The 14,257-nt window shown below is 35.3% G+C and overlaps 2 protein-coding genes and 1 pseudogene across 2 annotated transcripts; all 3 read left to right on the top strand.

Moving 5' to 3' along the window:
- Positions 1-395: 395 nt before the first annotated feature.
- Positions 396-2,892, top strand: LOC138310554 (uncharacterized; annotated as a pseudogene).
- Positions 2,893-4,225: 1,333 nt separating this feature from the next.
- Positions 4,226-5,593, top strand: LOC138310545 (heavy metal-binding protein HIP-like). The gene is made up of 2 exons (XM_069251811.1): positions 4,226-4,712; positions 5,142-5,593. Exons 1-2 carry the CDS (start codon positions 4,226-4,228, stop codon positions 5,573-5,575), a joined length of 921 nt encoding a protein of 306 aa, XP_069107912.1. The 3' UTR covers positions 5,576-5,593.
- A 1,347-nt stretch (positions 5,594-6,940) lies between these two features.
- Positions 6,941-13,238, top strand: LOC138329085 (uncharacterized protein C6orf118-like). Its single transcript, XM_069275819.1, has 8 exons — positions 6,941-7,056; positions 7,952-8,700; positions 9,036-9,161; positions 9,432-9,619; positions 10,234-10,289; positions 10,564-10,754; positions 11,347-11,462; positions 11,855-13,238. Exons 2-8 carry the CDS (start codon positions 7,957-7,959, stop codon positions 11,979-11,981), a joined length of 1,548 nt encoding a protein of 515 aa, XP_069131920.1. The 5' UTR covers positions 6,941-7,056; positions 7,952-7,956; the 3' UTR covers positions 11,982-13,238.
- Positions 13,239-14,257: the final 1,019 nt, after the last annotated feature.

The raw sequence follows: 14,257 nt of genomic DNA, 5'->3' as shown, positions 1-14,257 counted from the left end.
GTGATCAATTGGGTTTTGTCTTTTGTTTCTCAAAATCGATTTGAAGTTCTGGTTGTTCCACCTTGGAAAAGGTTTGTTAAATGAAATAATACATTACGAAATAGTTACGTTTTAAGTATTATTGTCCAAACGATGTCTGTTTACAGTACATGTATATCAACACGATTGCGGGATCAGGGTATGTATACATTCATGTCCATATTTACTACGAATATGTTCAGTTTAATTCTTTTAAAACAATTACGTTTCACAAATTTGAGTTTGGTAAAGAATAAACGAAAAAGTTAGAATACTGACCTATATGTTGTATTCCATATTTATCACATTTTAGAAAAAAAGAATTCGAATACCACCATATTGGTTCGAGCTTAGAACCCTAAAATAACGTTTTAGAGGAACTTGTTCAGTTTTCCAACATTAGATAATTATTGACGTCAACAAATTGATCAGTAGCATGTTTCCCGTTCCTTTTACGAACCCCAACTTGTGAATCCTAATTGATTTTTCAGATTTTGAGACTGAACTCTCCACGCTTACAAATTTTAGAATATGATTGGTTCGCCTTTCTTTGACAATTTAGAGAACCCGCTCCAAGTTGGCACAACCACAGTTCCCTGTTGCGATATTGAAACATGCCCTTTCTGTTAGATATTTAGTTAATGTAACATTTTAGTTATTATTTTACTATGTATGATAAAGTTTTCTTAAAATATTTAAAGGTACAGTTAAAGCTTTCTATAAAGAACACCCAAAGGACAAGGTAAAATTACTTTTATAGACAGGTGGTCTTTATACAAAGGTTGGATTTTGTCGAAATTGGTCATTTGGGACTCTGGAAAAATGGTCTTATTAAGCAGGTTGTCTTTATAAAGTGGTGGTCTCTAAGGTAGGTTTTACTGTATGTGTATATGTTTCAAAATACAAGCACGCCTACACTTCGACTATCTTACCCTGATAATAAATGACCTAAAAAGAGATCGGTCAATATGGCGTCCCAGTAGCCAATAATCCTTTTATTGTTGAGGAAAATAGCTGGTACCATTGCTTTCTCCGAAAATTTCGTCAAATTGCAACTCAATAAGCTGGACAAAAAAAATCTTTAATATAACAATTTCTGAAATCCCAGCTGAGAGAACACGTGTTATATATTACACATATCAATGCACAATTATGTTTTCTCCGTAGCTGATTTATATGATTTTGTCCTGGAATATTTCTGTCTTATCTTTTTCGTCACATAACTTCCATTAGTTCGAAGTAGTAGTGTACATATAAATTTGTCACTGATAAGCGTCACACCTTGTGATGACATCGTTCAATATGGCGTCAAAGTGGTCAGTGTTTCTATTGTTGTTGGTAAAGGTAACTGGTACTTTGTCTGTGTCTTATAATGATGAATCTATGGAAATTCGACTTCGTAGAATGGAAAGAGACTTTTCCTCGTCCATACAATCTCTTAAATCCGAACTGAAAGACACGCAAGATAAACTGAAAACCATTCAGATGGAGTTGGACTCGACGAAATCTATGGTGAGAGTTATAAACTCAGAGTTGTTAGCCACTCAAAACGATCTAAAAGAAACTCGTCTAGAGCTACAAGCAACTCGGAAAGAAGTTTTCACAAAGTTGGAACTTGTTCTTTGATAAGAACCGGTAGTGAAGAAGACACCTCGCTTCTCGAGAAACCTAGCGCTGGTCATCATGACAGGGAAGATAATCTCCCAGTGCTCAAAACCGCCACAGCTGATCGGCTATCAAACAGGCCTCGTATAACGAAACAAGCAAAATGGAATACACGAAGTAAGATATGTATTATAGCCTTAAGGCGCGTCGTATCTTTCTTTAATGGTCATTGGTAGTCTTTATTTAAGTTCATATATATGGAAAGGTTTCATTGTCGTAATCATGTACAGTATGCATTCGACGGAACTATTGGATGATGTCCCATTGCATTCTTGCAGTCAAGGTACGATTTCAGGAACATCCATCCACGGGAAAACATTAACATAAATTGAAGTTGATTATTCATGTTTCTTTTCTATATAAACCTCAATAATAATGCATACTGAATTGTGCCTTTTCGTGAAATTTGATTCATGTTCTTAGCAGAATGGTTAAGAGACAACTGTCCTTTATTTGCTTTTGGTTTTTTCTCCTTTTTCTACTGATAATTTGCAAGAGGTTAATTATACAATTCACATGCAATTTGATTAGGAATCACCACACCTGGCTTTTCCAATGATATTCAATTACGACATCCTAATTACATGTATGCAAAAATTTAATCATGGTAAAATAAGAATCTTATAACTACGTTTCATTGAAATATGATGTTGTAGGTCGCCGTGTATCTGATCAACATCTGGAGAACGCATTTTCCGCTCAGACGACCCAACATGATGTTTCGCTTGTAACTCATCAGACAGTTCTCTTCCCCCGTGTCATCCTAAACGAAGGGTCAGCCTACGACAACCTGACCGGAGTTTTTACGTGTCCAGAGTCCGGAGTCTATCACTTTTCAGTCACTATTTTGGCATTTCGTGACGACCAAGTCGAAACAGAACTGGTCGTCAATGGTAACCAGGTGATGGCAAACTATGCCGGCGGGAATCAGCGATTCAACCAGGGCACTAACTCCGTCCTGGTTCGGTTGGACATCAGAGACCGGGTCTGGGTTCGAATTTTAAACAACCCAGGCGTTCAGACTGATGGTGCTATACGTATCCATGGAAATGGTTGGTCAACATTCACGGGGTTTATGCTTCAGTAGTTATGAAACCGTAATTTAGAATGATTAAATACATTCATCCTGGAAAATTCTCTCGTTTATTTTTTCAGTGTTTTAGTTGTCGTGACGTCAGTTTTAGACTGGTTAACCTGCAGTATAAACAATTACATGTACCAAGATATATGGTGTTTTCGGAGCGAGTCTTTTAAGGCCAATTAAACCAAAGCCTTTTTAAACTGTTTTTTAAACTTCTTCTAGTTCCATAAGTGAAATTTAGCTTAAACCTACTCGAATTATTCCCATACTACGTTTTGTAGGTGTTATTCTTTTTCGGTTCAATAAATCCAAGATGGTCGCAATTGCCTTGAAAACACCCTTTGAACTTTTTTAAGTATAATATTGCTCAAACTTGCCTGATATGGTCCCGACCAAGTGTTAAATCTGAGATAGTCTCCATGGTTGGTACCTTGAAAACATATTTAGGAATGCTGTAACTGGAACCAACTGTCGTAATAGAACAGCCTGACGCCATATATTTATGTGCATATATATAAATATATATTTTTATACAGAAGTGTAACAATTTACCTTTAGACAAAGGATCCTGCCAGCTACAAACCATAGTTACCTCTTTCCAAAGAAGATTATATATCTATATAATGTAGGGGATCAACAATGAAATACAGGAAGATTTTTATCGTTCCAACAAAATATGTAACCTGTCTCAACCACAGTAAACAAGTACGAGAAACACCCATCTAATGTACCTACAAAATCTGAAGTCTGGCAAGTAGCACTCCGTACAAAACAACTGCGTGGGCTTATCAAAGTTTGGAGACGTCAAATTCAAGTACATTGTTTAGTATAATACTGTTGAAAATTAACTGAGAGTCACAGATATTCCTAGCAGGAACTAACAACCTAGCGATATCACTTTTAGAAATATCCAGGAAAAGAATGCTGTTGCAACATGTTCGAAAATAATTACCACTAGATTAGTATTTTCACCCCAGATAAAGTTCAGACGCAGGACCTGGAATACTGTCAAGGACTAGGAATAAAGGTGTTTTTTTCCAACACAGAAATAACTATGAATAATATCATGACACCTCGCCACAACTTTAAAAGGAAAAAATATGGCGCAATAAAGAGAGAGCTTCTATTATGTTTCGTAAATGAATTTTGAAAGAAGTTATCCTGCTCAGGTGATTTGTTGGAATTTATATGCAGTATTGCTTTATGGAGACGATTTGCAGTTATTGATTTGTTCATGTTGACGACTTCGTGAAACTGGGCGAGTAATATTAAGTGTAATATTACAAAAACTAAATTTTGATCATTTCTTTATCTATGACAAATTTATATTATAGTAGCAAAGCTATTACAGATATACTGTCGGATATGGAAATGTAAGTGTACGTGTTTAGAAATACAAGCACGCCTACACTCCGACTATCTTACCCTGATAAGAAATGCCCTAAAACTACATCTGTCAATATGGCGCCTCAGTGGCCAACGCTTCTTTTGATGTTTATGAAAGTAGCTGGTACCTTTGCTGTCTCCGACAATGAAGATTTCTTCGAAATGCGACTCAATAAGATGGAAAAAGATTTTTTTTTGTCCATACAATCTTTGAAATCCGAGCTGATAGACACACAGGATAAACTGAAGAATGTTCAGGCGGAACTTGACTCGACAAAATCTATTGTAATGGCTTTGGGCGTAGAATTGGTAGGCACTCAAATGGTCTTGAAGGAAACTCGTTTTGATTTGCGAAAAACTATGACCGAACTGATCGCCATCAAATCAATTGCTGTTGATCAAATACATCCTTCTAAAGATAGCAATGAAGGTGAACACGACATGGAACCAGATACTCGTCATACCAATGAAGATGCTACATCATATTCTCGTAATCAAACGTCATATGAACCTGAATCACTTGCAGCTCGTCGTATTCAGCCGAAACGGTTGTCGGTTCAGAGTTAGTAATATATACACTCTGGCCAGAGATTTGGTGATATTGTAATCCAAGTTAGACGTGCAACTTCCAAGTAATGCAAGTCTTTTTAACAATAGTATACAAAAAGGCTTGTAATGCATGCGTGACTTTACACTAAATTCATTAAACCGACATACAATGTATATATAATGCGCAAAAAAGTACACAGCCTTTAATTTCAATATCATAAGATTACTTAGTATTTTCATTGAATACGTATCTACTTCTATGTTTGAACTAAAGCAATCAATGCCATACTTGGCTTGTAAATTGTTTTCTTTGATCATTATTTTACCTATGTGTTTTAAATTTAATATCTACAAAAGCAATGCTCCGAAACGCAATTCCCTACTGTGGATTGCAGCATACCAGCTGTTTCTCTGATACTTCCATTTGTTGAAATAATTTCAGGTCGCGTTGTATCTGCAGAACACACATGGCAAGCCTTCTCCGTTCAGACGTCTCACCACGATGAGTCCCTTATCACACATCAGACAGTTCTCTTCCCCCGCGTCATCCTAAACGAAGGGTCAGCCTACGACAACCTGACCGGAGTGTTTACGTGTCCAGAGTCCGGAGTCTATCATTTCTCAGTCACCATTATGACATTCTTCAATGGCGAGGTAGAAACAGAACTTGTCGTCAATGGTAACCAGGTGATGTTAAATTATGCTGGTGGGAACCTGCGATACAACCAGGGTACCAACTCTGTCCTGGTACGGTTAGATGTCGGAGACCGGGTCTGGGTTCGAATACTTAATAACCCGACAATCAACAAAGATGGTGCCATAAATATCCATGGGCAATCATGGTCAACATTCGCGGGCTTTTTAATACAATCGTGATTTTCTTTGTTCGTTTTGGCCAGGTCAATAAAATAATAAATATTGCAGATTAGTTGTATTCCTTATCTGACTATAATAATCACTCACTACATACACTCTTCATTCAGTCTGTATTATATTTCTTCAAGTTGTCACCCCACTTGTAAAATTATGTCGATATATAGGACTTTCCTATAGCCTAACTGTTCCATATTAACCTATTGTAAAACCACTAGAGTTAAACAGATCTGATATATATAAAGTGAAGTTTTTATGTAACTGACTCTGACGTAGAACGCAATACGTTCACACGAAATAATCAATGCGTTCGCACATAAAAATAATAACGCTGTTAGCACGCAATAATTTTTCTAATTTTTTTTTCATGTCCTTTCCCAGCCACCGTAATTTACTTATACATATACTTTTCTGAAAATAAAACCAATTTTTTGTAACATGGACAATAGACTGATAGGTCGATGACTCATACCTGACCTCTTATGCTTTAAAACTTAACATGTCCATATGTAGATACATGTATATATATAATAAAATATAGTCACTTCAAAGTTTAAATACGGTGCGTCATTGACGATTTCTGCAAAGGTCGAACAACTGTAAAGTTTGGTATGATTACATGTATGCTATGTTTTAATGTGGCACAGTTATATTGTGTTTTGTTTGGTCTACAAAAAAGTCAGGATTCTGAATTTTTAACCAGTCAAGGATACAGAGCGTGTTGATTTCCCGATCGAGAGTACACAAAAAATACCGAGTTTGAAAACCAGAAATAAAACCAGTTGAAAACAACAAACGTAAAAAGAGGCCGCCTTGTGGCGCCTCACATGCTAGCTGCAGTTTGATCGAATTTAATTCGTTGATGATGAATGTGGACACCAAACACCTTTCCATATTACTCTTTTGTAAAAAAAAATGAACTCAGTTACATATAAGATGACGCATAATTTGAAACAAAAAAGGAACATGTACAAAATACAGGCTACGTAAAGGCTTACCGGCATCAATGTCAATTCGATCATTAATTAAATTTTAACTATTTCAACAATAATTTCATCCCCAAATAAAACCCCGTGATAGACTCAAAACTTTATTCTTGAGTATTTTCTCCCAACAGAATTTTAAATGCCTATATTACAATAAAAGCGTATAACGTTACAGTAATCTACTGAACTATGCCTGTACATGTCAATATAACTCCGTAAACTAATTAATTCAGATCATTCTCATACTAATATATTTTATTATCATATTTTTATATACATAAATAAATGCATGTTGGCCACTTAAATAACTCCATAAATAGCAAAAGACGTGCTCAATGCTTACAAAATCAAAAGTTCATTAATTAACTAGCGCATTGTGGTAAATTACCTCCCTTAGAAGAAGTCTCCTGTCCGTTGTCATGTAAACACCACATACAAAATGGCGCCGAAGTGGGAAGTTACCTGACGGTCTAGCATAAAAAATATACTTAACAACAGGTAAATGTGGCAAAAGGTTAAACAGAAAGGTTATTTTTGCGTTAAATTAAATAAAGTAGCCGATCTCGACCATCAGATATGTTAAATCTATTGGATGTTATGCCTATATTGTGATTCATAACCACTCTGGCATGACTTTTCCGCACTAAGCTTCCTCTTCTCGACCAGGCCGCCGAAGTCGAAGCTTAGCTAGGGTCTAGAACGTAGTAGCTTCCAAAACAATATGCTTATTTAGAACAGAATATTGTAATTCAAAAATGTTTTATGACTTCACTTGCTCACTCGATGCACAATCAGCTGACAATGTCAATGTTTACAAATAATTTAAATGTACGCCAATGACATGCAATCCCAAATGTTTTCACCATATGAAAATTATGTTGGGCATGTCGACCAGTACCAAATACAATATTTAACTCCCCATAAAGTCAAGCTATATAGGCCTATAATCTGCATTGAATATTCAAAGCCTGGTCTGGCAGTCCATTTTTCTGCTCCTACTACATAATTATGTACATTTGGTGCTGTCTGAACAAACCATGTTGTTTATATATAATAAGCAGGGGTATACTTGAACCTGGGTTGTGTGATGAGCTTTCAAGTCAAAGACTTAAAAAAGGAAGTCAAAGACTTAAAAAAGGGAAAGAATTTACAAATGGTTCTGGATCTGGTTGCTCAATGCCGACCAGGTAAAGCTCGGTCTCGCCGTGCATTTTTCCACTCTTATATACATGATGTACTTTACATACATTTATAAAATGTGTTACAAAATTAAGGTGTAGGCTTTTATCACACACATGATCTAATCCTTTCATAACCAAACTCATTCTAAACATGTTGATGTATTTGTAGGTGTTATTTGAAAGAATTGTAATTTAATTGTATTATTTTGCAGAAAAAATGACAGCATACAAGTTCACAGCGCATAAACAACTACGACAGTTGCTGAATAATGCTGAAGTTGTACAGAAAAAGGATATCAAGGACTATGCTGGGGGTCACTTGAACCAGTCTAATTTGTATAGACCCCCAACACAATGGGCAAGCCAAAACTGGAATAAGACCAACCCAGATCCTCTCTCAACCAAATCAAAGTCTAAAAGTACCATGGTTGTGAGTACAAGACCTACTACCGAGCGAGATCATAAGATGAAGGAGGTTCTGTATGATTTCAGCATTGGCACTTCAGGAAGTTTACCAACAAATCCCAAAAACAGGCTATCAAAAAGCCCTAGAAAATTTTCAGAATCTCGAACTTCTACAAGAAAATGTCCAAGTGCTTCTTCTAATAGATCACTTTATACAGAAATGGAAAAAGATGGTGTTTATGTGGAAGAATTAAAGACTGATGAAGTCATGTTATCTTCGCCTAGGATAACAAACACTAAAGGCAAGAAATTGCCACCTGTGGAGGACAATGAGTACACTGTAATGGAGGACCTTGCCAAAAGTCTGGCAGAGGAAGGACTGTTAACTTTCAGACACACGTTCCTACCAACACACCACATGGGTGTGACAAAGAAGGACCAGTACGTCAAACTAATGAGTTTTGAAACAGATATATTAAAGAAGAAAGAATCAAATGAAAAGAAAGTTCTGTCTGGTGAAAAAGCTGTGAGGCATTTAGAAGAGAGACTTCAGCAGGTCAGTTTTAAATGAATAAGAAACTTGCTTCTTCATATGCAAAAAGATTTCACCCCATGAAAAAATGTAAGACTGTAGGAATGTATCAGGATGAAGGCAGAATTCCTTGCTACCTTTATATCATTATACATGTACAAAGATTTAGATAGTGTTGCAATGTAAGATAAAAAAGATGCATATATTTAATATTCTTGATTACACTTGCAATTACTATCAGCAGGTATCCAGCTTGCATTCTATTAACAATTATAAATTGTGAGAACAATGGCCCTTGTTTCCCCCTTTTTCAAGACTTTTATAGTACTCATTGTAATTCAAATTAACTTTTATTTCAGGAACTTGATTCAATGAACTTTTTCGACATGGGACCCAATTTTCACAAGCTGCAGATATACAGTAATACATTTGAAGATTTGATAGAGGACTCCCCAACATTTGTGTACATCCTTCGAGCTGTAAAGGTAATCATACTGGAAATAAAATGTTTTCCTGTAAAAAATTGTATATTGAACTTCACTTGCTTGTAATATAGATCATGCTAGCTATATAAATCAAAACATACATGTAAACATATCATAACTAATTTCTTCTCATATAAAGTTATTTGAAAAATGACTCCGGAAAACTAAGTCCTTAGAGGATTAAGAGCATCTCACTTTCAGGATAAGGCCGACTCAAACTTTAGGAATTATTATCTTCAGTATGTATTTGGTTTTGATATGTTTCTGCAGACAGAATATGATAACTACATCTCCAAGCTATTGGACACCCAGACTCCACAACACAGTAAATTACTAAAGGAACAAGTGGAACAAATGGCCAGCCGTGGAACGTCACGCCCTGATGACCTTCAGGAGGCTAAAGACAAGGTCACTCATCTGGAACAAAAAGCCAAAGACAAACTGGAAGAAAATGAAAAGTAGGTTACAATGTAACTTAGCAGATAATTGATACAATCCTTGACATTAAATGTCATTGATCCTTTTTAATAAAAACGCACATTACATCATGTATTCACCTGTACATTTATGTACAAAATGATCAAATTAAAAAAAATTGTTTTAGGGTTACTTGACACAGATATCAGTTTGTTGTTTCAGTACCGTAAGCTGAAAAATTTAATTATATTAAGGAAACTCCATGACAATCATAAAATTAATCCACTGCAGAATAATCATTTTTACAGTAATTAGTCTATGAAGCATTATAAAATGAGTGTTTTTGTCGTTGTAAAATGAAATTTATTGAAACACCTGCCAATGATTTGATATGCTATAAGCCGAAAAGGGAGTATTATGGCAATTCGCTCAAAACTTGTTAGAACTGAATTTCTGGTGTGAAATATATATGCTTAAATAAAACTACCACTGAAATATTAGCATTTACATTATTGTACATGGGTTACCAAACATGTGTCTATGTATACACTGTACATGTATTCTGTATATGATATGTTTTTCTGACATGGGTTACCAAACATCTGTCTATGTATACACTGTACATGTATTCTGTATATGATCTGTTTCCTGACAGATTGAGGAGGATGGTAGAAGAAGAGGAAGAATGGCTGACCAGTGTTCCTGAACCAGGTAGTAGACTAGCTGAATCAGTCATTACACTGGTCACAATTTTTCATGTTATTTAGGTTGTAAAATGAGTACTGATGTATTGAATCAATTAAATTTCAACATATTGCTTGAACCAAAAAGCTTTGGAAGAGGTATCAAAAATTCTGTACTTCATATCACCATGTTTATTATAATTTATTTATTGATTATAAAGTATAACAATGTCTGAACTTCAGGTCTAATATGCAGATTTCTATTTTGCACAAATCTAGAAATATTCTATGGATATTTGTAGATCTACAAAGGAAGAGGTCAAGTGTGTTCCGAGAGGAGGGTCCAGCAGAACTGGCCGACGAGATAGAACACGCTAAAGCTCTGATCCTGGAGAAGCTGGATGATCTGAATCATCTGAGGACAAAGTTACGTGAACAATATGTTCCCCTCACAGTGTGTACACATCTGGAACAGTGCATCAAGGAAACAGAGGTAACAATAGGACAACTTTTACTCATTCACCCCTGAAATTCCAAAATGGACTATTCCAGCCTTTGAACTAGAAGAATCTAAATGCATCTTCAGGGGTGAATAGGTTAACAACATGATTTCTATACTTTATTTCCATTATTAGCATATTGGTTCCAATTAACTGCAAGCTGTTGCTGTCACCACAGAGTTGAAGTAATCAGCATTAATATCGGCATTAATTAACTTCTATCCTTACCTCATTAAGAATATAATTAGATACCCAATGCAGTTCTAATTTGGTTTATCATTCATCTGAGGTCTGGAAGTGATGTTAAGAAGAAAATAATGAGGTGAAGCCTCGATAAATACATTTTGGATTCAAATTTGTTCATATAGAAACAAAGTGACGGCCATTTTATTTCACAGATCTCAAATTTGCTTACAATAATAATTTGATTATATATATTGTCATGCTAAGATTCACATGAGATCTGATATTAGTTATGTGGCATGCTTAGAGGAAGGTCTAACCCATTTTGTTCAAACGAATGTCCTTGACTTTTATTCCATTATTGAAGCACACATGTCTCATTGATATTTTTCCGGTTGATAGGTTGAAGTCCAGAAACTATTAAAACAGAATGAGTACTTTGAGAGAAGTATTGAAGAAATGGAGGTGGACCTAAAAGATGCAATACAACAAGCAGACACCAGTGAAAGGGATGCTAAGTAAGTATATATAGAGACATCCTTACAATATTGTCTTAGATATCGCCGCGAGGAAATTTAGGTTAATCTATTTTCAGCATATGATATATGCGCATGATTTTTTACTGGGGTATTTGATAGTCTTATCAAGGTTTCCTCAGTACTAGACTTCATCTTTAAGGCATTGGCATTAAACCTTACTAGAGATGATAAAGATAAGCTTGATATTCAGTCCAGCATTGTTTCTTGATTCGTTTACAAATTCATAATTTAATTTTTTTTCTTATTATTTACTCATTTTCTACATCTAACATTTCTAATCAGAATTATTTTGAAATAATACAAGTGAATTTATAAAAAAAATGTTCGTTTAAAAATTTCTTCTTTCATTTGAGTCATTTCTTCTTTTTCAGGCGAATCTGGAGAAAAGTGAATTCAAGACGAGGACTTCCTCACATTCCAAATCTAATGAATGGTGGAGGGCATGAGAGTGATGATGATGAGGATGATGAAAGCAAGTGGAACTGGTACATCTCTTAGTCAGCATTGACCCATCATATGATGACAAGCTTTTCAGGGATACAGATCTACATGTAACTGGTCTCTTGATTAGTTGTCATTGACCAATGCAATCATGATGACAAGCTTTGTGAGGATACAGATTTAACTGTTGCTAGCTAATGGACACATTTGTACAATAGCAAGGGGGATTTTTGATAAAAGAGTATAAAACTGTACAACTAAAAAAATAACAAATTTCATGTTTCCTTATTTGTTATTCATTGCTTGTTAAATCTAATTTTAATATCAGTAAATGTTCATAATCACAGGGGAGTTGGAAATCTTTTTCATGTACTGTGTGTAAATCATAAGATCTGTATATTTACAGTCCAGTATTATGTATTGATAAATATTTTAAAGTTTGCCTATCAATTGTCAAGCATCACATGTAAAACTGTTTTGAACTTCGTCCATAAAAATATTTCTTCGGACCACACATTTTAGAAAGTCACTGCATGCACACTCTTCCCTTCATAAAGGTTGATATGCATAGCCGAACGTGATAAACCATATAGCTGCTTACTTTTGCAGGGATGATATTTTTGCAATTTTGCAGGATATTAACATTGCCAAAATTTGATCCGTACAAAAAGTATAAAAAATGGGTATTGTGTACTCATAAAACCAGATCACAAACCGTCTAATTACACTGTAAAAGGAGTCTGATTTATAAGTGAAATTTGATGAAATTAAAAAAAATACCTGACTATACTGTATGGTATATTGTTTTGTAGTGTCAGAGCTAGAAACTGTGTTGTATATACGTATTCATAATTGTGTTCAGATAAGTACAGGGGCCACGTTAGCACACTATGGTAGTCACATCATCTCTTAATGTAGATGATTCACCAGGTGCTAGCCTTTGAAAGTGTAATGCAAACATGTAGGCAATATAATAGAAAGTATAGAAAGGTCATGTGTGATAGTGTCAAGGACATAAAAGTCATTGTGTTTAGGTTCCAGGGCATAAATGTCATGGATTATAGGGTTCAAGGACATGTGATCATTGATTATAAGATTATACTGATTATAGAATAAAATGTCAGAAAGTGATATTGTCACCTGACGAGAAATCTTGGTCTGTTAATCCTGAGCCTTTCTGGATATTTCTGTTGCCTTGTGATATGTCCTACTGTATGGGCATACTTCAGGTGTGGGGATAATCCATAGTATTATTGATGAATTTGTATTTTAAAATGCCTTAACTGTGATACCATTAAAATTAAATTATAACCATTAATTTTATTGTTTTCTTTGACAGTTTTAAACGACAAATATTAAAGAACTGCAGCTTTGTAACGTAGGATAACAAATGGAGAAGTATACAGTATTGCCACTGTAAGCAGGGGGAGATAACTCACATTTTAATTAATAGAGGAAATAACTCCTGCACTGTAACCACGGGGGTTGATTTATAGAGATAATTGCTTTAATAAGCAGAAGTTAATAATCCAGCTATGGAAAGCACTTATTACATTGCAATCACGAGAGGTTTGTCACAGCCAACAACCACTCTGATCAAGGGAAGATTATTTACAGTATTGCCAAGATAAGAAACCATCTTATTGTAATCAGGAGAGAGAAATGTATCACTCTTATAGGGATAGCAAACTGTAAGTATGGCTTCTTTCACTTTTCAACTTTGAGAGACAACTATGACAGTCATCATAGAGAGATAATTGCCATACTGTAAGTAACCATATATGTTACACTATAACCAAAAAACAGTAACTATTATACTCAGTTGGGGGTGAATCTTGATGTAAATTCAAATTATGCAGCTATGCAGAGATAACTGTAACCAAGTGGAGATAAATTCCATGTTGTAACTAAAAAGAAATTTCACAGTGCAACCAAGGCAACATACTGTCAACCCGTTGGGAGCATCTGCCTGTAACTATGTTATGTCATACAGTAACCAGATGAGGCGTAAGTTTCACGCTGTAGCCAGGATAGATAAACTGTTACATTGTAACTTAAAGGAAGAATTTTCACATTGATGAGAGTAGATAAACCAAGGGGAGTAAGTTTCTCTGTTACCAAGGATATAACTGTTACATTGCAGCCAAGGGGTAACTGTTACACCGTGACCAATGGGGTAACTGTTACACTGTAACCAAAGGAGCAGCTGTTACTTTGCAGCCAAGGGGGTAACTGTTACAGCGTAACCAAGGGGGTAACTGTAACCAAAGGAGTAACTGTAACCAAGGGGGTAACTGTAACACTGTAACCAAAGGAGTAACTGTTACACCGTA

The sequence above is a fragment of the Argopecten irradians genome, chromosome 1 (assembly GCF_041381155.1).
Source record: "Argopecten irradians isolate NY chromosome 1, Ai_NY, whole genome shotgun sequence".
Taxonomy (NCBI): domain Eukaryota; kingdom Metazoa; phylum Mollusca; class Bivalvia; order Pectinida; family Pectinidae; genus Argopecten; species Argopecten irradians.
This window is presented reverse-complemented; position numbering and strand designations above follow the sequence as displayed.